Genomic DNA, 27,592 nt, shown 5'->3' with positions numbered 1-27,592 from the left:
TACCACAATTTCTATCTAGCTTGGGAAGCTAAGAAGTAGATGGAGTTTTTTTTTTCAACATGGGGGGGAGGGCACAAATAACTGTTTATGCAGCTGCCATAAATACTTCCTGTTATTGACATGTGAAGTGGAGGTGTTTTGCACTTTGAGAAGATATATCCTTTTTTTTCCCCCTGAAAAGAAGAATCTCACTTCTAACTGGAAATAGCAGTAAGGCCAGCATAGCCTGTTAGAAGAGATCTGATGTCAGCTGTTTTCCTCCTTTGGTCTGTGAAATGATTTGCTCTTTTTACAACTCTGACCTTTGGCCAAAACAAAAAGTCAGGCAGTGGCCCAGATGTCTGCGGGGAGCCAGAGTGATGGTTTATGTGCCAGGCAAGCAGTTGGCAGTGGTTCAAGACAGCAGCTTTCTCTACATTCTCCAACCCATCTAAGCTATTTTGTGGTGTGTGTGTGCCACACGCACCAGAGTTGTTCATCACAGCAACCTAGAGATTCCTTTGGGGTGCAAATCTCCCCAAGGCCTTGCTTTCTTAGATCTTCCACATATCATTCAACAAAATAAAAGGCAAACAGAAGCTTATGGCAAGTTCAACAGCACACAGACTTAGGGCAGAATCCCAAGCAGAGGCTGCCAGAAGCTGAAGATTTTTCCAGTATCCTCCATGCCAGAAAATAACAAGAGGAATTGCCAAAAACATTTGTTCAGCAGAGGTACATGCGTACAGGAACCTCATTATATTTAGTGTTAACACAGCCCATCGATTAGAGATGATGCCTGCCCAATGAGTCTTATGACAGAACTGACAATGAGATATAATAGCGGGAGTCAACCTATGACGCTTTTAGCTATTTCGTAAAACAACAGGAGGCTTTCATTTACAGAACAGAATGACAGACTATGCCTCAGATCAGGGCTACATCTAAAACTAATCCATAGCATTTGCTTGAGGATTATCTTTAGCCTGGCAGATATGTAGAACATTAGCTTAATAGCATGAAGTATGTATATGTGACAATAAGCGGTACAGTATGGCATAATCAGGCTGTGCGTTGAGAACTACGGCATCTGCTCACACAATCACATAACTCCAAAGCCTTGTGACTTTGTCTCTGATGTTCAACCAGTGTGCATGTCTATACCTCACCAGAACTTTCTATAATTGGTCTCAGCACTTGGTATTATTACAACCGGTGGGAAGGATTTCAAGAATCAATGTCATTCTATTGGATGAATGTAAAGATTTGAGCATCTCCAAGGATCCGTTTATACATTCATCTACCACACTGGTGTAGCCATTTTACTGTTAAAGTCTCACTAGCCACATCAGAATTTCTGAGCGAAATTGTTATGGATTGTTATGCTGTTAGCGCTGAGGGATCTTTCACTCAGTGGCTGACACCAGAATTCATGAGCTGCCTTTAGAGGAAAATATGATGCTGGCGCAAGTCATGTCAGGTGATTTGGAAGTGTTTATCTGTGCAATCTGATTAAACATTGTACTCATTAGGTAATATGGGACACGGATAGCTTCCGCATAAAGTTCATTTCATAATTCATTTGTTCTGTTTGAAGTTTAGGAAAAACTCCAAAAGTACAAGCAGTTCAAAAACTGAATTAATTATCCAGAAAGATGGTGGGCTTTTCCTTACCTGCTGTGCTCAAGTAAATGCTGGCTAGCCACCAATTAGGGTCCTTTAATTTGGATTTCTGCACTGGGCAAAGACATAAATAGCCCATATCCACTATTGGAACATCTGATGATTTAAATACTGTTTTTTATTTTCAAATTCTGGCATAATATGGGCTACAGATAGTTTAACAATCCTGATACAGTGATTTGAGATCCTGTATTATAACCCAAGCAGACCAAGGTTGCATACTCTAGGTATGGAAGTTGCTGCCCTCTAGTGTTATAATACATTTTTGAAGTTATAATAAAAAAATATTCATATCGATTTTCCTACCCGGTGTATGGAGATTCTCAATCATCCAGATGATCATGGTTGTCCCAAAGGTGCTTTTACAAAAGGTAACTGGACTTTCTTGAAAACATTTTGCTTCTCATCCAAGAAGCAAACATCCACGAGATCTAAAGAAGCTTCTTGAATAAGAAGCAAAACCTATTCAGCACCTTTGGAATGTTCCTAATTTCTTCTTACAATTATAGTTGGGACCGATTTATTTGTTTGTTTGTATCCCATCTTTATTATATTCTTCTTGCTTCATCATTTCACTTGTTTCCAGTCAGAAGTTAGTTCCAAGACATAACTATGTACTTTAAAACTATTCTAAACGCTGTGCAAATGTTCAGTGTGTGAATTCATTGCTGATCCTCCTTGAAGGCTAACACTTCATATAATCTTAATTTAATCGAAAATTGTATGTGATTCCATAATCCATCACCCTGTTGTGTCTTGCCCGCCCTCAGAGCAGCCGGGGCCTTCTTACCTGCTCCCGAACACTGAGGAATGTATGCCTCCCGGCCCAAGTCCTGGCTCCATGCCCACACAAACTGCAGAAGAAGGAGCATCTCCCTCCCCCAGCCCTGACTCCATGCCCAGGCAAACGGAGCAGCTAGACCCCTCCCCCTCCTCCACAGCAGGTGAGCCTGAGGAGGGTTTACTCCCAACAACAGCTGATTGGAGTGACCCTCGCATCAGAAGATTGGAGAGGCGGAGGCAACAGAAGGAAGGGAGGGGCAGGCCTTAATGAGTGCTGAGTCATGGAGCCACACCCCATGGCCTATATAAAGGATCTACTTTCTGGCAGTCTCTGAGTCAGGCAAAAGTCGAACTTATCTTGCTGAAGTCACTTACTGGTCTCCTGCCTGCTCTGAGGACTTTGCTAGGACTTTGGGCAGAGCTGCAGAGGCAAGCCTGATTCGGATTTCCCTGACCCAGCCGTCAGCGGAGGAGTGGGACACGACACACCCTTTCCTCTTAGGTTTCTATGAGCCTTGTGTTACAGATATTGATAGCCACATTTTTAACTCTCGATTTTGCTCTACCTTTCTTTATTTCTGGCTATTAGGTATCGCACATTCTTCAGACCCAGGTACAAGATTGGATACAAGACAGTCACTGAAATAGCATGGAGATGCTGCCCGGGTCTTGTGGGAGAAGGATGTCATCATGCTAATCCCACTAATCAAGCAGGACTTCCATCCCAGCATCCCAGCCCCAAGATGCCTCCAACTCAGAAGATGTTTCCAGGTCCCAGAGCTCCGCCTCATCCCAAAATCCCTGTGGACTCGTTTCCTATACCAAAAAAGAATAATTATGGTGAGAATCCAGATCTGAGTCTGTCACACCAAAGATCATAAAGAAGGTCTTTATGATCTTGCCAGTGCTTCTTGTTCTTTTTTTTTTATCCAGATATGTTGGACGTGCAAAAACAAGCACAGGCTTACAACTTTTATTGCCCAACCTCTGAATGAAAGACATCACACACTCGCATGTTTATTTTTTTTATTTTTTTTTTATTTTAGTTTGTCAAACATGTATAAGATAACAGATATAAGTATAAACATGATTATGAATACAGGAAATGGATACGAATAAATGGGGACAGTAGGACAGGAACGGTAGGCACGTTGGTGCTCTTATGCACACCCCTTAAAGACCTGTTAGGAATGGGGTGAAGTCAACAGTAGACAGTCTAAGGTTAAAGTTATGGGGATTTTGGGATGAAACCACAGAGTCAGGTAGAGCATTCCAGGCATTGACAACTCTGTTACTGAAGTCGCATTTTCTGCCATCTAGTTTGGATTGGTTTACCATGAGTTTGTATGTATTGTGTGCTCATGTATTATTGCGGTTGAAGCTGAAGTAGTAATTGACTTTGAGGCAGGATGTTGTAGCAGATAATTTTGTGTACTACATTTAGGTCAGACTGACGGCGGCGTAGTTCTAAGTTTTCTAAGCCCAAAATTTCAAGCCTGGTGGCATAAGGTATTCTGTTGTGAGCAGAGGAGTGGAGGACTCTTCTTGTGAAATACCTCTGGACTCAATCAATTGTATTAATGTCCGATATATAGTGCGGATTTCAGGCAGATGAGCTATATTCGAGAATTGGTCTAGCAAACGTTTTGTATGCCCGTTCATACCTACCTACCTAAGACAAAGTCTGGCTGACCAGAAAAATTAAGATAGGATACCTACCTTGCATAATAATTCATTCTGTGGGACGCCTCCATATTGCCCATAAATGTAAAGGTAAAGTTTCCCTGTCCAGTCTTGTCCAACTTTAGGGGTAGTACTCATCTCTGTTTCTTAGCCAAGAGACTCAGCGTTGTCCGAAGACACTTCTGTGGTCATGTGGCCAACATGATTGTATTCTGAGGCGCACAGAACACTGTTTTTCCACCAAAATGGTACCTATTTACCTACTCACATTTTTATCCTTTCAAACTGCTAAGTGGGTAGGAACTGGGGCAAGTAACTGGAACTCATCCCATTGTGCAGCGCTTGGGTCTCGAACCTGGGGTTTTGACTTTCCAGACAGCAAGCCCAACTCTTGAGCCTCTGAGCCATCTTGGCCCTATTTTTTCCATACATCTTTATATTGTATTTTTATAAAGGCAATCTTACTTGTGGTTAAAACTTAAAAAAACATATTTGGATATTTTTGGCTTTTTCAAAACATCCACTGATATGGCTCAAAATAATGCTGAACTTTTGGTTTTTGCAAAAATTACCAAATAAGATCAAAAGCAAAAGCAGGAATGGGGAGTAAATCATTACATCTAAAAAATTACAAGATACCTATAATTTAAAGTTAATCTCAGTATAGAGACTAGGTGCTAAATACAATTAATTAATGACAAATATTGCTGAGCATTTATTACCAGATAATGACTGTTCTCCTGACTCTGATAAAAACCATTAGCCTTATGAAGTCTTATAGTGTGCAAAGCCATGATTTGGTTTAATTATGGCTTATTGAATCAACCACAACTGGGTTCATATGAGGGGTGAAATGCTCCCGGTTCAGACCGGATTGCGCGATCCGGTAGTGATTGTGGCCAGTGGTTCAGCGATCCAATAGCGATGGTGGAGCGAAGCTCCGCCCATCCACCCAGGTGTCATTACTTCCTGCTTTTAACCAGGAAGTAATGTGTTTTTTACCTTCTGAGCATGTGCATGCACAGAAAGTCTGCACGCATATGTGACACAGAGGTGAGCGAAGCAAAGATGCACGCATGACATGTGCACTTCTGAATCAGTAAGGAAAGTAAGTAGATTTCACACCGGTTCATATATCATATTAACTTAAAATTCTTAGATAAATGTTCTATTCCAAGTTCATATAACATCCAGAATATCACAACCTTTTTTCATTTATAAAAGATTTATTTGTGGAAAGCTGCTAGCCCTAAAATAGCACAGCTGGGAGAAAGAAGAAAAGGGAATATTTTGCACATCCTGAAAACCCAAACAAGCTATAGTGTAACTTATTGTGTGGTATGAACCCAGTCAAACTATTCAATACATAGGAACAGAGGAGAAATTTGTTCAGTACATATTCAGATCACTACACAAACTGAAATGCAATTCTTTGAAACCCAGACTTCACTCTGTTCCTCAATGCAATAGTTAATTCCAGAAAGGTTTTATTCTTAGATGAATTAATTAAACATATACAAAAATACTGAATCTGGTGAAATGTGGGAATGTATAAATGAGGCTACAAAATGTGTTCACTAGAAATAATGTCAATGAAAACATGTTCAATTTTGATGTGTTTTATTTTTTTTACAAAATAAACAAAAGAAGAAATGGATTAAACCGAAAGTAGAATGGAAAAGTAAAATAAACTGAATTTGCCAAATTCACTCACCTCTAAATAAGTTCAAGAGGCTACTGGGAGTCAAGCAGAGCATTCTTTGTAGGGCAACAGAAAAAGTCATTTTAGCTACTTTTGCTAACAGTTCTAACATTGAAAGGGATCTTGGAAGTCATCTAGTCCAACCCCTGTCTCACGCAGGAGACCTATACTAGAGATTCAAATCGCCCAACAGCCACCTTTCTGATCGCTCAGCCACCTAGTCAGGCTCTTGATAACAATGGGCTGGTTGCTCTTTCCCTTCCCAGGATGCTGGGCAGATCTGCAAATGGATGACTTGCTTTGACAAAGACTTGAACAAGGGAAGCCCCAAAGCTGCTGGTGAAGAAGCCGTGCCCTCTTACTTCTAAAAATGAAGTGGGCATGTCACGTATTCATTCATTTCAGCCTCTTTTGGCACCACTGAAAGGTAGAAGGACATGACATATGCACAGAAGCCTTTTTGGACTATTGCAAATGCCATTTGACATTATGCAGCGATAGGATGTGCGTTGTAGAAGACAATCTAAATCCTTTCCCACTTCAGCCTTGTGAGGTAGTCCAGGCAAGAAGCACACTCAGAAATACTAGCTCTAAAATTATGATAAGGTTACATTAACAGAATCTTACAAGTCTCAAAGTACATCTCTTCTCTCCCATCTTTATGGCCCTAAAAACTAGGGTGGGTCCCTTCTCAGTTGTTTGGCGTCCCTCCAGTTCTTCTGCAGACTGCTGCCATTTGTTTAACACTTTATCTAATTTGTGGTTCTTCTACTGTCTCCCAAGCTCATTCCTACATACCATTACACACACAGGCCTAATCCTTTGTTTGAGAAGACACAATCTGCAGTGGCTTTTGGTCCCCTGATGGATAGCATGGCCTGAATCCAGAAAATTACCATTCAAGTGTACCTACAAAAGGGTAATAATCACATTATTTCTGTTATATCTTGTTCCTAGGTCGAAAAATGCCTAATGTGTTTGGAGACAGGCTGGACCACTTGGAAGAGGAGGTCAGACATCTCTCACAGTCTTACAATACCTTATACAATATGGTGAGTGGCTTGGGGGATCATCTGCGACTTGCCATCCAGGAAGATACTAATAAAATGATTGGATCCCTCATGAAGAGTCCAACTGTTCCTGATTCAACCATGGGATTCGGAATCATTCCTGATGGAATTGTGGATGCTACAGACAAAGCTGAGCTCTCCCCCTATCCACCTGTGGGTGAGATTCTAGGCAAAGTGACTGAGATGAGTGATTCACTGAAAATCAAGACTAACCTACTTGAAGAAGTGCATGGCATGGTCCTAGACCATGATGGGCAGATCAAACACTTAATGGAATCAGCTCGGCCTTCACCACTCACCTCAATCGATATGTTAGAAGAATATATAGACAACAGGCTTAGCAACCTGAGAGTGGAGCTTTTGGATGGCTTTGAGAAAAAATTGATAAATATTCAGAGTACATGTGATTACCAGATCAAGGAAGTAAAACAGCAGTGTGAGGAAGAGAAAGCAGCCAACCTCCGACTTCATCAGATCTTGGATGGCAAAGAACTAGAGATCAAGAAAGACATTTCTCAACTGGAAACACAGATCCAAGGATTGACAGTTGTAGAAAACTGCTGTAGCAACTTGAACTACCTCACCGAACGGATGGATATTTTGGAAAAAGGCCTACATAGTATTTCTGAGTCTCAGAAGAATCTACATTCTAGGGTAGATAATGAATTGTCCCCCGACACTTTGGGGACCCTCTTTGAAGGACGCTTTGTGGAGCTTGAGACTAGGCTGAATTTTACAGAGAGGGAAATAGGAAGTTGTTATTCTAATGTAGAAGACAGCATGAGAGGTTTGATGGGATCAGAGCTAGATGGCACAAAAGCTCTTTTTGAAAACAAGATGAGAACCTTGGAGGAAAGACTCATAACCATTGTTGGAGATGTGAATAATGTCAGTTCTACAGTGGGACTAGATGGAGCTGTAATGCCATTCTTGGAAGGAGAGCTTGCTACCATAACAAGGGAAACCGATGAGAAGATGGAAGTACTACAGAGCCAGCTGACTAACTTAGAGAGCACTTGCTTGTTGGGTTGCCCTTCCAAATCCAAAGAGGTAGAAATCTTCCGTACAGAAATAGAAAACTGCCAAAACAAGAATCAGGATTTACTGCTAAGGATGGACAGCAACTCAGACCTTCTGCAAAAGCTCAATATTACTATTTTGGAGATGCAGAGACGGATTGAGGAGGAAACAGCTGGAACCTTGCAAGGTGAGATCACATTACTAAAGATCAATTTGAACACCATGACGAAATCTCTCACTGGGCTGAAGGATTCTGTTTCCCAGTACTCTGACTCAGTACTGCATGTTAACTCATCTTTGGATGACCATGAGCGCAAGGTAGAAGATGAGGTCCATTCACTTCAAGAAATGATCAGTAATCAAGATTCCCAGCTTTTCTTCAATAACAAGCGTGTCTTGAACCTAAAGGGAGACCTTGAAAGGCTGAGATCCAGGATCATCAATGACTTGAGCAACTGCAAAAGTCTGGCTCTCGGCCTGCAGAAAGAAGTGCTCCAATTCGATGACCGTGTGGCCCAAATAGAAGATACGTGTGGCAAACTGGGCGCTGTGACAGGAAGCCTGGAACACATCAGAAATGAACTGGAGAACAATGCAGGAAGCATGTGGGGCTACATGAATCATATTAACAAAACTTTAGCTACACACTCTGAGGAAATAACTGTGCTCAAGAATAACTTGTTGGATTGCCAAGCAAAAGTTACAGAACTGTCTGAAGATGTTGGTCTCCTAGAAGGCAAGCTGACAAACAACCAACATTAGTTTATATTGGGTCCAAAGTATACCTAACTTATATCATACAGACTCCAAAGAGATGGTGCCAGGATTTTTGTTTTATTTTGGTTGTCGAGAGGGAGAAGGTCACTAAACTTTAAAAGCTGCTATAGTCCTTTCCCTGATTTCTTCGATATGTTTTTTTTTTAATTACATTTTAAGTATGTTTGCCGTTAACTGTTCTTTCTACAGATATTTAACAACTGTACTTAAGTATCAAAGCACCCTTCCATATTTCAGGTAATACGGTATTTAGGTTACATTTCCAATACATAGTTCAGTTCAAGAGGAAACTGGAGACGGATCTTTTTTAAAAATGGTTTCTTTGCTTTGGGAATAAATCAAAATCTAATACTTAAGGACTGGAACAAAGAAACCCAATATCTGCCAGATTTATTCATCTATTGGAAGAGAAACTCATTTCAGAGGCCATAGTACAATACCTAGGGTCATGTGAAGGCTCTGATTTAAGATAAGACTTCCTCCACCCATTTTATATAAATCCCCCCCCCCAAAATAATCTCCAAAATATGGCCTTGAATTCTACATGAGAGTATCAACTGATACAAATTTATGAGGTATTCATGTAGGTCAGCGGCATGATAAGAGTTATAAAAGATAAAAGAATGCTCTTGTACAGATCATATTTTCCCTTTTGCATTGTCCTACAATAATGAAGCTGAATTTTTCAAGCTGATGTTCTCAAAAACTGTGCAATCTGACTTTGCATGAAGGATGGGAAGGTCACTGAGTTAGATCCAATAGGTAGCTTGTTGCAAATCTAGGAACAGAAGAAAAGAAAGCATGCATAATATAGTGTCGTAGCATTACTATACCGTTGCTTCCTATTTTTGTATAAAAATGGAAGAAGTTCAGTTGCACAAAATAATTATTATTGTTTTTTAATCTGATTTCTTCTTGGGCACTCTTGAACAACCAATTCCTCTTCTATTTATTCTCACTTATTTATTTTTGAGAATGATAGCCTTTGAGAAGGATTCCTTTCAAAGGAATTGCTCTTAAGATAATGGCATGCCAGCAATGGCATGTAACAATCCAATTTAGTTTAGTTCACATTTACTTCATTTCAAGTCCAACTACAAGCAAATATTCTTCAAAATTCATATTATTCCCCGTTCAGCAATACAGGACACATTTGTGTGTGCGTGTGTGGGAAACATGCATAAAAATACATACATTAGTGAAAGTATCTCACAAATATATTTTAAGTTATAATGCATAATGTCATATAAAAATTATAAGCAATATGGATGAAAATATATTTAATTTTTAAAGGAATTTGTTTTGACCCAAACTGAAGCAGAATTGTGTTGAACTAAATTTAACACTGAGAAATAAGAAAAGTCAAACTTAATGTATTAATCCATTGCTATGTGTGACTACCGCTGGATGCTCAAGAGAATGTCAGAAGACCTCAGCTATAGATAAACCCCAATAAGAACATTCTGTTCTGCAGCTGAAAGGCTCTTCTATGCTTTTCTCCTATGATTGGACCCATTTTTACACGTTTGCTCCCACATGAAGACTACATGAAATTACTGGGCAATTTGCATAACATTACCTAGTGGCTAGAGAAAATGTTTCATATGAAGGGCTTGCCATGCAGTAATTAAGAGCAAATCAGATTGGCTCCCATGCAGTGCTGGGATTCAAATAATTTAACAACCGGTTCTCTGCCCTAATGATCAGCTGGGTAGGCGTGGCTCAGTGGTCATGTGACCGTGTGGGCATGGCCAACTCAACGTCACTCACATCGATGGGCGCTTCACCTTAGCTGTTACAATGTAATAAGGGTTAACCAGAGAGGCAGTTTCTGTAAGCAGTGCAATAAAGATTAGGCTAGAAACAACACCAGAATGTTTTCCTTCCTGCCTTCCTTACAGGATTAGCCCTGTAAAGTGGGGAAAAAACAAAATAAGATTTCTTCCAACAACTGGTTATCTGAACTGCTTAGAAAATTAACAACTGGTTCTCCCGAATAGGTGAGAACTGGCTGAATCCCACCCCTGCTCCCATGTGATAGTTACAAGTCACTGGATTCAAAATTGGAAAGTGTTCTGGATCCAGCATGGGTTTTCTTATAGTACCTGTGACTGTGACTATTTTAAGGAACTGATGACACACATACCGCCCACACTAGGTACCTGAAGGGACCTTCCTCCATTGGATCCAAAAAGTTGCCCTTCTACTTGCGACTCCTATAGAGCTAATTCCTACACACAATAGGTTGTGTGTACCTTCTTCACACAATATACAATTATGAGTTTAGTGGATTGATTTTGTGTGATCAAGCTGGCCTCAACTGTTAGCAGACACATAAATTAACATTCTCCAAAATGAGCTGTCACTGACCTGGTCCTTCAAGATTTTCACCCATCACTCCTAATAATCAAGATCACCCACTTTATTGCTGGTTGTTCTCTTTCCTCCCACCTCTCCCAGCGTTAGAGATGTCTGAAGTGATCTAGTTCTTGCATAAAGTGTCCAAAATATAATTTGAACCCGGTCATTTGTGCCTCAGGTGAGAACTCTGGATGGAATACTATGCTTGTGTTTATATGGAGAAATGGAAGTTGTAAGCAAGACTGTACATAGTTACTGCAGCAGGGTGTATTTTTTCCTTTTCGGCTCATTTCCTAACCCTTCTCTTAGCTAATTTGCAACCTTTAACCTAGTCAACTGCTAATGAAGATGATCAAGAGACGTTTTCTTAATATAGTTGTATCATTCTTCATAATTAAGCTGCCAGTTCCTTTTCTTGTTCTTCCCTGGACATAATGATAATTGTGTCACATTTTTCTGTTTTGGTCTAGCAGCCCAACAGGCAATCAGGAGTGATCTACTCTTACTGATGAATGGTACTCAAGAAATTAATCCAAATTAGTAATTTTATTCCAGTGCACAAAAACAAATTATAATGCCTCTTCTGAATAATGAAATCAGAGCAAAATTAAAAATCAAAGAAGAAACCCAGTACTCTTAAGAAAAATGAAGAAATTATCCTAGTGCACCTATTTCACTATAGAAATTTATGTTTATTAGGGTGGGGAAATCTTTCCAGCTTAACCTTTGCTCTAAACCAGAGTATATTCCATTCATCTTTCTCTTTCTTTTACCTTCCAGAGTTGTTGTAAAGATAATGTGTATGAAATGCTTTGGCCACTTGAAATCAGCTATGTAAATGTTGCTTTTATTAAACTGAGAAAATATATCACATTATGTCAAACAGTATGAACATATGTACCTGAAAGTTATCCCACCCAGAAAGAGATTTGAAACCTTTATGTTATTTGTCCTCAAACCCCAAGTCCCCCAATAGAGTAATTAAGTGTTCTATTGCAAGGTTATTCTGCAAGCAAAACAGGATGGCCCTATCATCAGGGAAGATTCAATGGCTGCTTCAGGCAGCAGGTCAGGGCATTAATGTATTGATCTCAGGACCTCATCCAATTCCCTCCTGATGCAAATCTAGGAGAAATCCACTATCTCAGTGTTACATTCTGAGGGCTCCCCAGATAAAGGTGAGACTGCAATTCCATAGTGTGGTTTGTTGCCTTGGTTCCTTGCTCTGAAAAGCCCCAATATGGCATCTAATAGCTTTCCTCCAGCATCAGCAACCCTGTAGAGCAGTGGTGGTATTCAGCCGGTTCTATCCGGTTTGGACAAATCGGTAGCGGACGCTGTGGGAATCTCTGCCCTCCCACCCAGACATCATCACGTCCGATTTTTGATGCTTTGCGCATGCGCAGAAAGCTCTGTGCATGCACAGAGGTGGCGCACACTCACATTTGCGAACCGGTAGCGAAGGTAAGTGAATACCACTCCTGCTATAGAGCATGGCTTTCAAACTTGCATCGTTATGTGACGTATTGCGACTTTCCTCACCTTCGCTAAACATATGGGTGTGGCCAGCGTGTAGCGCATCTGGCCCATGGGCCGTGAGTTTGATAGCCCTGCTGTAGATCATATGCAAGACCCAAATAATACGTTAAAAGTATGCAAAAGTAAGTAGGTGGCGTGTGAGTGAGGTCACTATGGCAACCCATCTAGGATGCTGAAGAGTTCACTGTGTCTTGATAAGAGGGAGAAATTGGCAAGCCTTGCGGCACAGGCCAGTAGTTGAACAAGACCTGCATGTTCTGGGCCTCCTCTCAAATAGAGCTGACAACTTCTCCACTCTTCTCTTTTGTTTGAATTTAGTGGCATTAGTTATGAGCGATATCCTGAACTCAGTCCACTTTTTCTGAACATTTTGCATTCCCTGTGAAAAAGGCACTGGTTTGACTTTTCCTCCTCTCTTTTGTGTAACAAATTCTCATGGGATGATGGTGTGGAGAGGTTGGAACTTATTAGTGGTTTCATAATCAATGTTTTTAGGCCTGGCAATTGATCTTATTTTATATACATTTACCAGAAGTAACTGTAACTGGTTTCAGTTCAACTTACGTTGAATCTAGGATTTTGAACATGAAGTATAGTTCAGCATTCTGAGTTGAGCGTCCACATTCTAGGAAAAAAATTTAGTGACACTTATGAAATTATAGTTGCATCCTGTTTACTTCCAGGCATTGGAAGTACAACAGTTCTAATGTGGAGGTTGCATTTGGTTTGTCTAATGAATAGACCAATTTGAGAGTTACATAACCTCTTCCCTTTTTCTTGGAAGTATTATTACATTACCCTGTTTTCCCCAAAATAAGACATTCCTGATAATAAGCCCAATCAGGCTTTTGAGCGCATGACTATAAAGCCAAGCGCTTATTTCAGGGTTCAAAAAAATGTAAGACAGGGTCTCATTTTCGGGGAAATGTGATAGTTTCTATCACATGCTATTGGAGTGACCTCTAGTATTACCGTAAATTACAGTACATAATATACCTTCCATTTGTCAATTCCAGACTCCAAACTTGTCGTTAATCTGTTTTCAGGCTGCCAATTAACAAACTTTTTTTTTTATTTGCTGTGGTTTTGAAGAAACAGGGCATTATGTCAATTGTGAAGAGGGTTTCAAATATATTTGTTGTTTCTGGTAGGTTGTGGCCATAATTGTAACAATAATGATAACCTTGTTTAGTCTAGCTGGTTGTTGTTTTTTTAAAATGTACATTTGTTGATGGTTAAAACCAAACTATCTGGTCCTATTGGGGGTAGGGGAAGAGAGGAAACTCTCACCAAGTTTCTCTAGAATTGTATTACTGTAACATCTTTTAAAGATAAATTGTCAGAAAACTATATAGACATTTAAGTTATTGAGAAAATGGAACAAAACTGACCAGCAATGTTGTTTTCTGGATCATTGGTAAAAGAAATGGAAGAGGTGTGTAGATAAAGATATAGTTTGTACTTTATGGCAGTAATGACGTTTTGATTTGCAAAATCCACTCATGCCATTACCAAAGCAAGAAGGAATTTTAAGCCACTGAAAGGAAGTTTAGCTTTGTATAAAATTCTCATATGTGCACATTTGGAATCAATCGCTATAATTTAAACAGAAGAACATCTCTTCATTATGGGCAAGCTCATGACAAAGTATTTTGGATGCTTCTCTTTTCCCCCTCCCCTAGAATTTCAAAGCCCCTCCATTCTTTGATTCTTTTAAACTAAGGATTAGATTGGTTAAAGCTTTCAAAAAGAGGCCTTCCCCCCACCCCCACCCCGAAAACTAGAATACATCGGCTTTCAGTTTTGGGGACAATATAAAATTATCCTCTCACAGTTTTGAAAATGATATCTTAGGTCCTCCAGTCTGCATAGATCCACCATGGCAATTAGTGTTGACTTAGGATTCTTTTATTTAGCTTTCAGTCTTCAAAGCCAAAATCTCAATCACACAATTACCTATTGTGTGTAGGAATTAGCTCTTTAGGAGTCACAAGTAGAAGGGCAACTTATATATATATATATATTTGAGAGGGGGGAACCTAAATGGTGTGCCCCTGTAGTCTCCTGGAGCTGTGTTCAGCCCAATGATATATTAACCATTTAATATATAATGCAAGGCAAAAACAAACAAACAAACAAATCACATTATGGTTTAGTATACTAGACGCCTGGCCAATCGTAGCCTATTTGTGCAAATCAGATTGATAAATTCAATAATATTCAAATCCAAATTCAATAAGTGCTGATAAGATTCTGAATCTTACTACACACTAATTTAGCATATTAAAGACTAAGTTATCAAATAAGATACTGTATCTACTGGTAAGTTTTCAAATGTACAGGATCCTTCAAGTTAAGTATGTACTGTATCTCCTATTCACATCATATGTGATATTAAAATGATGTTTACAGAGTATTGGGATTAAGAACTGGAAGTCATTGTTGCTTAGGATATCACATAGCAACAGGGATGACAAAGAGAACTCTTTAGGTCACCTGGTCCTTTAAATTGATGCCAAAGTTTGAGGTTTGGAATTCCCACATGTGTAGCATACATTTCATAATGAGAAATCATCTCCTCTTGATAGAAAACAAGGTATGTATAATGAGGACCATAAGAAATTCATAGAGTGTTGCAAAAAGATGGATCATAGGATATGAGTGAAATATCACTTTTGTTCACTGTACCCCCATCTACATTTAACGAAGGAGGAAATCATGTATGAAGTAGAACCCTGAATCCAATTTTCATTAAATTCACAGCAAAAAACTATACGGGGAGGGGGGGGGATCTGCACAAATATTACAAAATGAGTGATTTTTGCTTATTGTATTGCACTTTTCCCATCTTTATTATTGGTGCTCTTGTGATAAAGAATATATAATCTTGATTTTCAGAACTACCCGTGCCAATGGACATTTGGTGTTTTGACTATATCTCTAACAAAGACATTATAAAAAAATATCATAGCTCATAAAGTAAAGCATTTGGCGGCCATTAGTTACCATACGGTCAAAGACTACATTTTTCTTTATCGTCATGATTTAAAATATCCCATTGCAGCAAGTGACAGGATTCATGCCCGTTGCTACATTCAAGAGACAGAGTTCAGGATTCAGAAGTGGCTCTGTAAAACCAAGGATCAAATTCAGAGCAGCAGTAGAGAATATTTTTTTTAAAAAGTCACAGTATTTAGAAGTAATGTTTAAAGAATGTTCTACCCATATTAGATAATACTGTAATCAACAAAAGCAGCAGAAAACTGAAAGCATTATGGAAAGGGTATCATTTCTTTTAGAATACTAACGTCTAGGTGAAACGTGGTTTGGTAGGTTTTAAAGCACTGTGCTGGTGAGTAGAAGAATAAGCTGCTTATCTTCAAGCCCCTGAGTTGTGTTGACCACAAAACACTGGGGGATGGAAGACGTGGAGACTTTCAGCCCTTATTAACATCATGAAGCCTATTTACAATCTAAGAATAAAGACTAGAGTACAATCACTTAAAAGACATCACAAATACACATTTCTTGAAAATACAGCATATAAATTAAATCTTGGGTTGAACTTCCACACGAGATGCTCCTGACTACCAACATATGTCTTTTCTAAAGGCTAAGCACCTTGCATAATGGATCAGAAACAGCAAGCTTTATTTTGCTGCCCATCCATCACCTTGGAGGATCAAAAGTTAAAGATTCTTTGAGAAATAATGTTGGTTCTGAACAATCAGACAAAGTCTTCAAAGTCTACAGTAGGCAGGGTTGATTTCCAGTAAGAGAATTGGCTGAAGTCTGGGGAAGCCATGGAAGCAACCACATCTTTGCCAATAGGTGGAAAGAGAAATTCTACCACCTCACTCAGATGCTCATACCTAGAAGAAAGAGGACAGAAACAATTAAAAACAGCAAGCATCTTTTCTTGCGCATTTATTGTTTCAGTGTATTCAACTTCCCTAAATTTTGTTAAGGAAGCAAATACAGGGAGTCCTGGTATAACTCATGGCTTAGCAACTGTTCAAAGTTATGACCCCCAAAACAGGCACTTATGATCTGGATTTGAAGTTAGGATGGCTGGCTCCCTTCTGAAGTGATCACACTTTGGGCGCTTGGCAATTGGTTTGCATTTATAGCTGTTTGCATCATCTCGCAGAAACATGACTGCGATTTACGTTTTTTGCCAGAAACTGGCATTTACTTCCTGTTTCTGGCAAAACAACAACAACCACTCATTACAGATAATCAGTTTATTTAATAACTATTGCAAAAATCATAAAATTAGATCGATCTCGTGGTGATCGATTTAATGACCAGCGTTATCTATGACTATAACATTGAGTTCAATTACTGTCATAAGTTGAGGGCTACTTGTATTTACTTACGTTATTTATTTATTTTAACATTAATAAATGCATTTAATTATACCCTTATGTCCACCCCATGCACATACTCCTGAACTATGGATCTCCCATTAAATCCATTACAGAGATTTCCAGTAATTGTGGTAACCCATAATAAGCATTATTGGTTGTGCTATAATTTTTAAGAACACTTGCCATATAATGCTTCCTTAATTCCCTTTATACCTGCTGGTGCACACAGTCTGAGGGCCCAGACTACATGTGGCCTTTGAAATTACATCCAAAGTGCTTTCAGAAGTTGTAAAAAAATATATCTGCAAATGCAACAGAATAGGGAACAAGTACTCTGTTTAAGTTTAATAAAACCTGAACTTATAAAATATAATATATGTTTAAAGTCCACAAATTTTATTTTTGCCCTGGCTATTTCTACTTTTTAGAAATAGCCAGGGCAAAAATAAAATTTATGGAATTTAAATGTAGATTAGATTTTATAAGTTCAGATTTTATTAAAGTTTTCTCCCAATTGTGTTGGATTGCTGTGGATACTTTTTAGAATATATCCAACAGGATTGCATTCAAATCCAGCACAACTGGGAGAAAACTTCTAAGTCTGTGCTGTATATGATTGAATGATGCTGGTAGAGGTGAAAGAATGTTTCAGCTGAATCACCTGATGAAGAAAGAATCCCTCTCACTGCATAGTTTTTGCCTATATTAGCCACTTATATGTTTTGTTTAAGCAAATTGTTCTTTACAACCTCAAGGTGCTTTACAGACTGCAAAAGAATGGGCTGATTTGTAGACTTACGTGGACTTGGTAATTTTTATGAGTTCCTGAGTCAATTCCCCTTTGGGGTTTACAGTGAATATGCGGGATTCTGGCAATGCCACTTCCTTGTAGGCATAGATGTCCTGTTGAAGAAATCACAAGTAGCATATATGTCAAAATCATCATCATCACCACCAAAGGTAAGAAATTCCCTTTATGCATTCCCTTTACACATGTTCCTCAGTCTGCTGATACTCACAGTTAGTCTGTTCCCAAAAGCAGCATGGAAAGGCTGGCTATTGGAACCAAATAAATTTTTGATATCTGTCAGACAGGCAATTTTGAACACTTCTGGCTTCTTCTCAATCACTTCCCTATAAAAGTGGATAAATAGTTTAGAAAGATGAACTGCTTTTCCCTCTTTTTGATGAAGTACTTACAGATTTAAAAAGAGGAGAAAGTAATGATAATTAATTTTCAGCATTTGTTTATCAAGGTAGGTTGTAATTCCAGATGCAAACCAACATTTTAATTTACAGTTTTTGTCTTTCTCCTTATGTGAATAAAGTAGAGTAGAGTAGAGTAGGGTAGGGTAGGGTAGGGTAGGGTAGGGTAGAGTAGAGTAGAGTAGAGTAGAGTAGAGTAGAGTAGAATAGAATAGAAGAATAATAATAATAATAATAATAATAATAATAATAATAACAACAACAACAACAACAACAACAACAACAACAACAACAGCAACAACAGAGTTGGAAGGGACCTTGGAGGCCTTCTAGTCCAACCCCCTGCCCAGGCAGGAAACCCTACACCATCTCAGACAGATGGTTATCCAACATTTTCTTAAAAATTTCCAGTGTTGGAGCATTCACTTCTGCAGGCAAGTCGTTCCACTTATTAGTTATTCTTACTGTCAGGAAATTTCTCCTTAGTTCTAAGTTGCTTCTTTCCTTGATCAGTTTCCACCCATTGCTTCTTGTTCTTTTTTTTTTTTTTTTTTTTTGAATTTATATCCCGTCCTTCTCCGAAGACTCAGGGTGGCTTACATTGTGTAAGGCAATAGTCTCATTCTATTTGTATATTTATATAGAAAGTCAACTTATTGCCCCCCCCCCACAACAATCTGGGTCCTCATTTTACCTACCTTATAAAGGATGGAAGGCTGAGTCAACCTTGGGCCTGGTGGGACTCGAGCCTGCAGTAATTGTAATTGCAGGCAGCTGTGTGTTAATAACAGGCTGCATTAGCCTCGTGAGCCACTTCCCAGCCTTCTACCCTCAAGTGCTTTGGAGAACAGCCCAAATAGATTTTTTTATTGGCCAAGTATGATTGGACACACAAGGAATTTGTCTTGGTGCATATGCTCTCAGTTTACATAAAAGACAAGATACGTTCATCAAGAATCATAAGGTACAACACTTAATGATAGTCATAGGGTACAAATAAGCAATCAGGAAACAATATCAATATAAATTGTAAGGATACAAGCCACAAGGTTACAGTCTTACAGTCATAAGTGGAAGGAGATGGGTGATGGGAACAATGAGAAGATTAATAGTAGTGCAGACTTAGTGAATAGTTTGACAGTGTTGAGGGAATCATTTGTTTAGCAGAGTGATGGCGTTTGGGGAAAAAACTGTTCTTGTGTCTAGTTGTTCTGGTGTACAGTGCTCTATAATGTCGTTTTGAGGGTACGAGTTGAATTCATAATCAATGAATTCCAGGTGATACTTACTCACATATCACATCCTTATTCTACCAAGCATCTCTGTGATCTCTGATGAAAGCAGTAAAATACTTTCTCACACAAATTAAGCCACCCACCCTCTACCATGACATGGAAATACTTACCTGTGAAATGCCGAGTAGAGGCTGCTAGGTGCAAGCAGGATTGGTCCTTTGGGGAGCATCCAACCTTGGTCATTGACACATTCTAAATATCCTTTGGTGATGTGTGCCATGCCAATAGCTCTGGCTGAACAATAGAGAAACTTGTACCCGTTGCTAGAATGGAGATGATACCAAATGGAATGAAGACATTTTGCTTAACAACCCCCTCATCTGATCTCCCCCTCCAATGGTACAACTGCTTTTGTTCCTGATCAGCTCTTACAACTGGGTCAAAGCAACACACATTTTGAAAGGAATAGAACAAAGTAATATTCTTTGAGAATTTCTAAAAGACCTCTTCACATCAAATACAGGTAGTCCTCGACTTACAGCAATTCCTTTAGTGACCGTTCAAAGTTACAACAGCGGTGGCTTATGTCCATTTTTCAGCATCCCCATGATCATGTGATCAAAATTAAGATGCTTGGCAACCGGTTCATACTTATGACCGTTGCTGTGCCCCAAGATCATGTGACCTCCTTTTGCAACTTTTTGACAAATGAAGTCAATGGGGAAGTGACATTCACTTAACAACCGTGTTAACTAACTGATCAACTGCAGTGAGTCACTTAACAACTGTGGCAGGAAAGGTTGTATAATTGGGCAAAACTCCCTTAACAAATGTCTCGCTTAACAACAGAAATTTTGGGCTCAGTTGTGGTTTTAAGTCGAAGACTACCTGTATATTTGTTCTTTCAAATGAATATTTCCCTACTTCAGTGTCCTTTTCTGGTCAGCATTAGGCCACTGTCCTTACCCTTGCAAAATCCCAACAAATCTGGTACCCTATAATAGATATAATGTTGCCAATCAAATTGGATTTTCCACCACAGTGTTACTATAGGGAAATAAGGTGAATAAATTACTATGAAGACAATATTCTATGTCATATTGGTTATACAGGCGAAGACTCAACTCCTGGAGAATTTTTGGACATATAGTTTGGGTTAAAGTTAAACTCAACTCCTGGAGAATTTTTGGACATATAGTTTGGAGCTGTATAGAAATGGTTTGTCATAATCATCTTCCTTTTTCCCCCCCACTTCCCTGTCTAATCTAGCCCTGGGATTTCCTGTTGGCATCCCAACCAAGTTCTAACGAGGTCCAACCTTACTTTGCTTTTGGGGGGATTTGCTCAAATCAGCAAAATGTTGCAATTTGGCTAATTGTTTTAATCATGTAGTTGATCCCAAAAGCAATATCTTCAGGACAATGCTTCCTAAATAATTGAATAACTGTTGTTGAAAGCATTTTTAATAGATTTTAATAATCCTGTTGTGCAAGCAGCGGGCGAGCATGTGCACGTGTGCTCCATTTGCGTGAGCGGTGGGCGTATGTGCTAGCTGCTTGCACAAATGGAGCTACGCTTGCTTGTTGGCCACTTACGTGGAACAAATTCCTCCCATCCACCCCCCACTGGTCTGCAAAGCCAGAAAGATTGGGGAACTCTGATTTAGATTACATAACTGATTAAGGGAGGTAGATGCAGGATAGCTAGTTTGGCTAGTATGCAAGAAGATTCTTTTAACTTTAAATAATAACATTAAAGTTTCAAAATAACAAAATAGAGCTTCATGAGATATGCATCACAATTCATCAGCAGTCAGTTTATACAACAATAGCCTATCTAAAAATATTTTGCTTGCTGGGATATGAGTAACAAAAAGACAGCTAGCTTGACCAGCCTTGGAAGAGGGAATTAAGATCCAAAAGTTTAAGCCAATTGGCAAGTTAATAGAGCTATTGTTGTACATGGACTATAGTATTATTTTCATATCTCTGAACTATCAATACCTACAGATGGATTTTATGAAAGAGCTTAGCGATGCCTTGATGAGTCCAGTCTTTCCCAAGATGTGGCAAGATATGCCCTAGAGCATCAGACCTGATGAGGGGGGGGAAAGCATATATATGATGAACTCTGCACAATGTAACTGCAAATTGTCCTATAAGTAAAGCAACAGTGATAGCAGAATGCTCATACCTGGACATGCAGCGACATGTTTCAAGACAACCTATTCTAACAGGGGTGTTTTTGGTTTTGGTTTCAACCCTCTAAGAGCTTAAACAAGCCAGATTGTTTCTATTTTTTCCCAGAATGATCACTGAAGCCATAGTACATGTTTGGTCCATATAAGCTATGTATTTTGAATAGGAACAGGTTGACTCTTTGATTTCGTTTCTGATTTTGTTTAACTTGCATAAATCTCTATGCCAGTCTAATTTTCTCTGCAATGCTTACCATTATCCCAGGAGCATTCACAACATCTATTGCTACCTCTCTCCTTCCACTGTCTAGAGCAGCAATTCTCAACCTTAGCAACTTCAAGATGTATGAATTTCAACTTCCAGAATTTCCCAGCTAGCAAGTCTACATATTAAAGTTGTCAAGGATGAGCAACACTGGCTGAGATTTTCAGCATCCTCTTCCTGTTGTTTTTCTGCAGGCATCAGTGGGATGTATCTTCTCCTTTCTCCCATTCTAGCAATTGCAAGCACATTTACAGTTACTGGAAAAAATGCTCGGTTGCAAAATTGCTAGTCTGCTATACTTTCACCACCATAAAGCAATTGTTAAACACTTGAGGAAAACATGCATTATAGCTAGAAAGCTTTCCCTGAACGCAATCATTCACATGTCTATTGTAAACTGTGAAGTTGGGGAAATGGGGACTTTTTAAAAAATTTCATCACCATTAGTTAGATCATAGATTAAGTAACTAGTGGACTCAGAGAGATTTCTGCACATTTTGTACAAGCTTGACAAGGCTGGCAAAAGTGTAGACAATGACAGATCAATTTTAAACCCCTTTGGGGAAATAGTAAGAGGAAATAATGGTGGCATGGAAGAGCCCACAGTCAAGCATTACAGGAAGCGTTGCCAGTGAGAATCTACCTGGTGATGGTGCCATCAATATCAGAGATCACCACCTTGTCATACCAGTTCCATAAGTAAATGTTAGCTTCACAACGACATGTGCCCTGGTACTGAGTAGTCACACTGAACACAACCTCATTGGGACCATCCCTCAGGTTCAGCTTTTTCTACAGCAAAAGAAGAGGAAAAAGAGGCAATTACAATATCTTTATTTAGAGCATGGCATTTCTCAGAGCTGTTTTGTTAGTTATACATCTAATTTAGAGGTGAATTTAGAATTCAATAATGTTTGCTTTCAAAATAAATGTGAACACAAGGATAATGTAATTCTTCTTTCTCCGTCCTCCAAGCAATCATACATAATATAGCAACTCATCTATCCATCACAAATTTGCCTCTCTCAAATCTTTGCAAATCCTTTGAACTATTTGGAAAAGTGAAGCTACTACATCAAAGAATCTTCTTTGTTGCTCAAAAATTATTTAATTTACAAAGTCGCAATTTAATTGAATTTAGGATTTTAAAATATCCTAATAGATATTTTAAATAGATGTTAAAGTATTAAATGCATATTAAAATAATTCTCAATTGAAAATGATGCTCATATAAAAAGAACAAATAGAATAGAACAGAACAGAACAGAACAGAATAGAATAGAATTTTTTATTGGCCAAGTGTGATTGGACACAAAGGAATTTGTCTTAGTGCATATGCTCTCAGTGTACACAAAAGAAAAGATATCTTCATCAAGGTACAATACTTACAACATTTAATGAAAAGGTATTGATGCTCATATTTGGTCATGCCCCTAAGTGACTATCTAGTTTTCACTGAAAATGAATTAAACAAAATGGTTCATCTTGAGAAAGGCTGTGTTATATATTATCACTTCTTAAGAAACTGTGAATTTCAAAACAGAAAGAGACATTTCTTTTAGACTGACTTTTTAAAAAAAGTAGAGCTGTATAACCACTTCCAAATCTAAGTATTGTAGTACTCATGTCCTATTTCCAAAGCACTGAACAGAGCCTCCAGAGTATTACAAAACCAATACTGACTTTTCATATTGAAGTATTATTTTTAATTCCATTTAAAGGAAATTCAGATTTCATCTTGCTTTTTATTTTGGAGGTTGTGGTCAAACTTGCCATTTAAATATGGCCCCAAATTGTGCACATGTAAATTATTTTAGTCTTTACTTCACTGATATTCTCCCCATCCTTTAAGATCTCTAAGTGACTTACATGGAGTCATCATTTATTTTATCTGCATGATGCAATGGTGTGCTACTTTAGGTTAAGAGAAAGTGTCTGGTGTAGAGGTCCCCAATAAGCTCCCAAATTGATTGAGGACTTGCACCTGGATTTCGGTGATCTCAGTTCAATCTTTTACCTACTGGAGAACTGGTATGATGTAGTAATTAGAGCAGAAATAGGGAGATTCAGTCATGGAAGCTCATTGGTGACTTGACTTTGGGTCAGTCACTTTCTCTCCAGTTAAGCAACTTCCAGGAATGGAGAAAAAGTGGAAGAAAGAGTTACAACATTCTTTTAGGCTCTTGGATCAAAAATGAAATGTACATTTTATGAATAAATAAATAAATAATACTATTGCATACCACTTTGGAAAATGATTATTGATGATCAGTTAACAGAGAAAAAGATTGGCCCACAAAATTTCATCAGCTACTCATATTTTAAACTACACTGTTTGCCGCAACATTTCTTAACTTTAAGGGCCAAACTCTAGGGCGGGTGTGTGTGTGTGTGTGTCCCAACATGCAACTCATAACTGAGAAGTTTGAACAGTAACTGTGAAGTCCACCTAAGAGGAATGTCAATTAGATAGTGTGGTTTGGCAGCCCCTCTCTGAACAGAAAGTTCTCTTCTGAATCAAACAGGAATATAAAGAAAAGAAAATTCAAAGCTACATACAATTTCATCAGAGGAGAGTCTTAAGGACTTCTTGTAGGTTGGAAGAAATTTCTGGGCAATAGCATCTGGTATGGATCTATCTCCTTGATGAGAGGATACATCATCTTCATCACTGGAGGAATCATTTTGTCTCCTACGGTTCACAAGACCAAAATAAATTGTCAACATAAAAAAGGGTAATGGCCAAGAAATATGGCTGAAGTCCCATTGTGTGAAATAATACTCATTGAGGAAATAAATCCTTATATAGCACCTGTGATTTTTAAAGAAATAAGGGTTATCACCTAAGTTACCATAATAGATATCATGCCAAATATATTTATTTTACCACTAAACTACCTCATCCAAACATCTTTAGGTCATTCAATGCAAAATAATATGACATAGTTCCATGACAACTCTAACACTCTAAAGACCAAAAACTAGCAGGTCTAACAGGGAGGGACAGAAATCAGTAGACTAGCTCAACCCTGCACACCAAAGTAAACATTCTCTTAACATACAATAAACTCTTAACATACAATATTCTTCCCATTTATTTATAAAGAAATCCATAAAACATTGTCATTTCAGTCCAAATGTCAGAAAAACTCCATTACGGCCAAACTTAATGATTAGATTAGAGATAGCAACATATCTATTTTAACTTTGATCAAATAAACCACCTTTGTATTTCTTCCTCTTACTTCTAATAATCTTGATCTTTAGTTCTTTTAAATAATGTTGTAGCACTTGATTTCTTTTCATTTTTTTCCCTTCTCACAAAACTCTTCAAATTTTAACAGCTCTTTTGTAAATCCAATATAGAAAAATTATCCAGATCACTCTGCTGGTTTGCCATTTATGAAAAATTCAGATATCTGTCAGTTTCTTTTGTATGTTCAGTGTAGCATCTTTTTTCCATATCAATCTTGTAGCTTGTCATTTTTAAATCCACTTTCAGATCAGTCTCAGTCTTGTCTGGTTAAATTTGTTTTTCTTCCATAACATCTTTGAAATAGCCATGTTTCCCTAAAATAAGACCGGGTCTTATTTTCTTTTGGGTCCCAAAATTAGCACTAGGGCTTAATTTCAGGGGATGTCTTATTTTTTTTCCATGTACAGGAGACCCACAGAAGTTGGCCTGTGGCCACTTGGGCTCCTGCTGCACATGTGTTATGACCCAGCTCCCAAACACGACAAACCCTCTGTGGTTAATTAAAGATTCCCCTTATTAAGAGTGCCAGCAACCCTGGCAAAAAGTCTTTCTCTCTCTCACAGCAGGCTAACAAGTCTTTCAGTGCCTATGGAAAGCAGAGCTTGCTCCCTTTCCCTCTGAAATGGCCCCAGGAGTCTCTCTCTCTCTCTCTCCATGCTCATACAAGAAGTACTGGAAGGTGTGCTTGCTTTTTTCCAGCAGCAGACACACACACATACATTCACACACACACATACTCAGAAGGCATGTTTGATTCTCAGTGCTGCCGATTCAAAGGGTAGAGTCTGATAAGCCCAGACGGGATTCAGAAGTCATTGGCTGACCAAGGAGATGAATAGTTGTTTGCCACACCAATTCATCTCTGCCCCTTGCCATTTATCCCCAGAGCTAGGGTGGGGCTTAGCTAGCAGCGCTGGCTCTTCTGTCCTAAGGATTGGCCCATAGATTCTCACAGCTCGCCTCTCCTCTGCCTTCTGCGCATCCGCACATCAGGCACTGGACCCAGCTGTTCCTGCTCTTCATCAGCCTCCTTCAGACCTGGGAGCTGTAGATTCTCCATCTGAGGGCTGATGGAAGGCCCAAGCTTCGCCTCTGTCTCTATCTCTGACAGCTCCATTCCTTCTTCTCCCTTGGAGTTCTCAGATTGCCTTGACACTGGCCGTGAATCCCATGCCTCCTCCTCATCTGATTCAGCTGCTGGAGGGGCCAGCGGCCAACAGGCCACAACAACATGGTTGCTGCTGCTGCGAGGCAAGTGTCAGGATGTGGATGGCCTGGCTGTGGGGGCCCTGAGGTAAGCCAGTGCAGGGCACATGGGGTAGCTCCACCACCCACCTCACCTCATGGCCACTGCATCACGAGCAACCAGACGGAATGGGCAGGTGACCGGCTGCACGGGTTCTTAAGTAGGGCTTATTTTGGGGGTAAGGCGCACGCGCCTTAGGTGCATGCGTAAAAAACATGCTAGGGCTTATTTTCTGGATAGGTCTTATTTTCAGGGAAAGATGGTATATAGAAGCAGACTTTAAAATTAACTTCTGGGTCCATTGTTCAAAAATATCCTTCAGTATGTCCAATGTTAAATATTTTGCTTCATTCTGTATCAGGAAGTCATTTTTTCCCTTCTTTAAATATAATCTTTAGTTCCTTCTAGTTCCCTCTAGTGTCCAACCTTCAAAGTCTCATACTATCATTTTTATGAGAATTTAAAACAAAAACATTTTCTTATGGGAAGAATTCTTATAATTAACTCCAAAATCTTACTTCAAATCCATCTGGAGGCTTAGTCTATTTATAACGTTCCAAAATCAAAGTTGTAATCAAATTTTGGCTGTTTATTCCAAATGATTATTTAAGTCCTTAAGCATGCATTTATTTATTTATTTTGTAAAGGATAGAAGGAAACTCATATGGTACTGTAAAACCTGTTGATCCAAAGGTTCCTAACAGCTGAAAAACACTTAACAAGCAATTTCCAAAAGTTATTAGAAAAGAAAGTATGCAAATGCAGTGTAAATCTTGTGCAGTTTGCACAAGATGGCTATTCCCTTATCTCCTAGAGTTCTAAACCCACTGGAGATCACATCTTGTGGCCTCATCATGAGAAGCAATTGCATGGAGCACTTGTGGGTGATCTCAAGTTCTCCCTTTGTCTGGAGAGGAAAGGAACTGGTTTATTTGCTACTCACTATTTCTTCCCTGGAAGCCTGTTAATTCTTGAGGATTGACATATTGAAATAGATTTAAAAGAGATTCTACGTTACAAAAATCTAAAAGCAGATAATTGAACTTAAATCCCAAAATGTTCTCTGAGGTTTTCCAAGGTTTTTAGAAAAACTTGCATTTGGATCTGATGAACTGAGCTGCAGTCTCAAAAGTGTATATACCTTTTAATAAAATGTATTAACCTGAAAAAGTGCTACAAGGTTCTTTTGAATCAACTCATTTTAATTTGTAGGCTGCCAG

General features: G+C 38.9%; 2 protein-coding genes across 7 annotated transcripts in view; one reads left to right on the top strand and one right to left on the bottom strand.

Annotated features, from left to right (window-relative positions):
* EMILIN3 (elastin microfibril interfacer 3) overlaps nt 1–8,693 on the top strand; it is a 39,292-nt gene extending 30,599 nt beyond the window's left edge. The window contains exons 3-4 of the mRNA XM_058175778.1: nt 3,035–3,285; nt 6,788–8,693. Coding sequence (XP_058031761.1) covers nt 3,035–3,285; nt 6,788–8,682 — 2,146 coding nt within the window. The 3' untranslated portion in view covers nt 8,683–8,693. The remainder of the gene's footprint in view (nt 1–3,034; nt 3,286–6,787) is intronic.
* A 5,694-nt stretch (nt 8,694–14,387) lies between these two features.
* Nucleotides 14,388–27,592, bottom strand: part of LPIN3 (lipin 3) — a 69,625-nt gene continuing 56,420 nt past the window's right edge. For 4 of the 6 annotated variants that reach the window (XM_058175772.1, XM_058175775.1, XM_058175776.1 and 1 more), the window contains 7 exons: nt 24,430–24,562; nt 22,514–22,662; nt 21,416–21,502; nt 19,579–19,731; nt 17,987–18,101; nt 17,767–17,870; nt 14,806–16,469 (listed from right to left, as the gene is read on the bottom strand). In XM_058175772.1, the coding sequence (XP_058031755.1) occupies nt 16,325–16,469; nt 17,767–17,870; nt 17,987–18,101; nt 19,579–19,731; nt 21,416–21,502; nt 22,514–22,662; nt 24,430–24,562 (886 nt within the window). In that variant the 3' untranslated portion in view covers nt 14,806–16,324. Of the gene's footprint in view, nt 16,470–17,766; nt 17,871–17,986; nt 18,102–19,578; nt 19,732–21,415; nt 21,503–22,513; nt 22,663–24,429; nt 24,563–27,592 lie in introns of all 6 variants that reach the window. The other 2 variants (XM_058175774.1, XM_058175777.1) reach the window with 2 other exon arrangements.

This window comes from Ahaetulla prasina, chromosome 3 (assembly GCF_028640845.1).
Source record: "Ahaetulla prasina isolate Xishuangbanna chromosome 3, ASM2864084v1, whole genome shotgun sequence".
Lineage (NCBI taxonomy): Eukaryota > Metazoa > Chordata > Lepidosauria > Squamata > Colubridae > Ahaetulla > Ahaetulla prasina.
The sequence above is the reverse complement of the archived record's forward strand: the minus strand, read 5'-3'. Positions and strand labels throughout refer to the sequence as shown.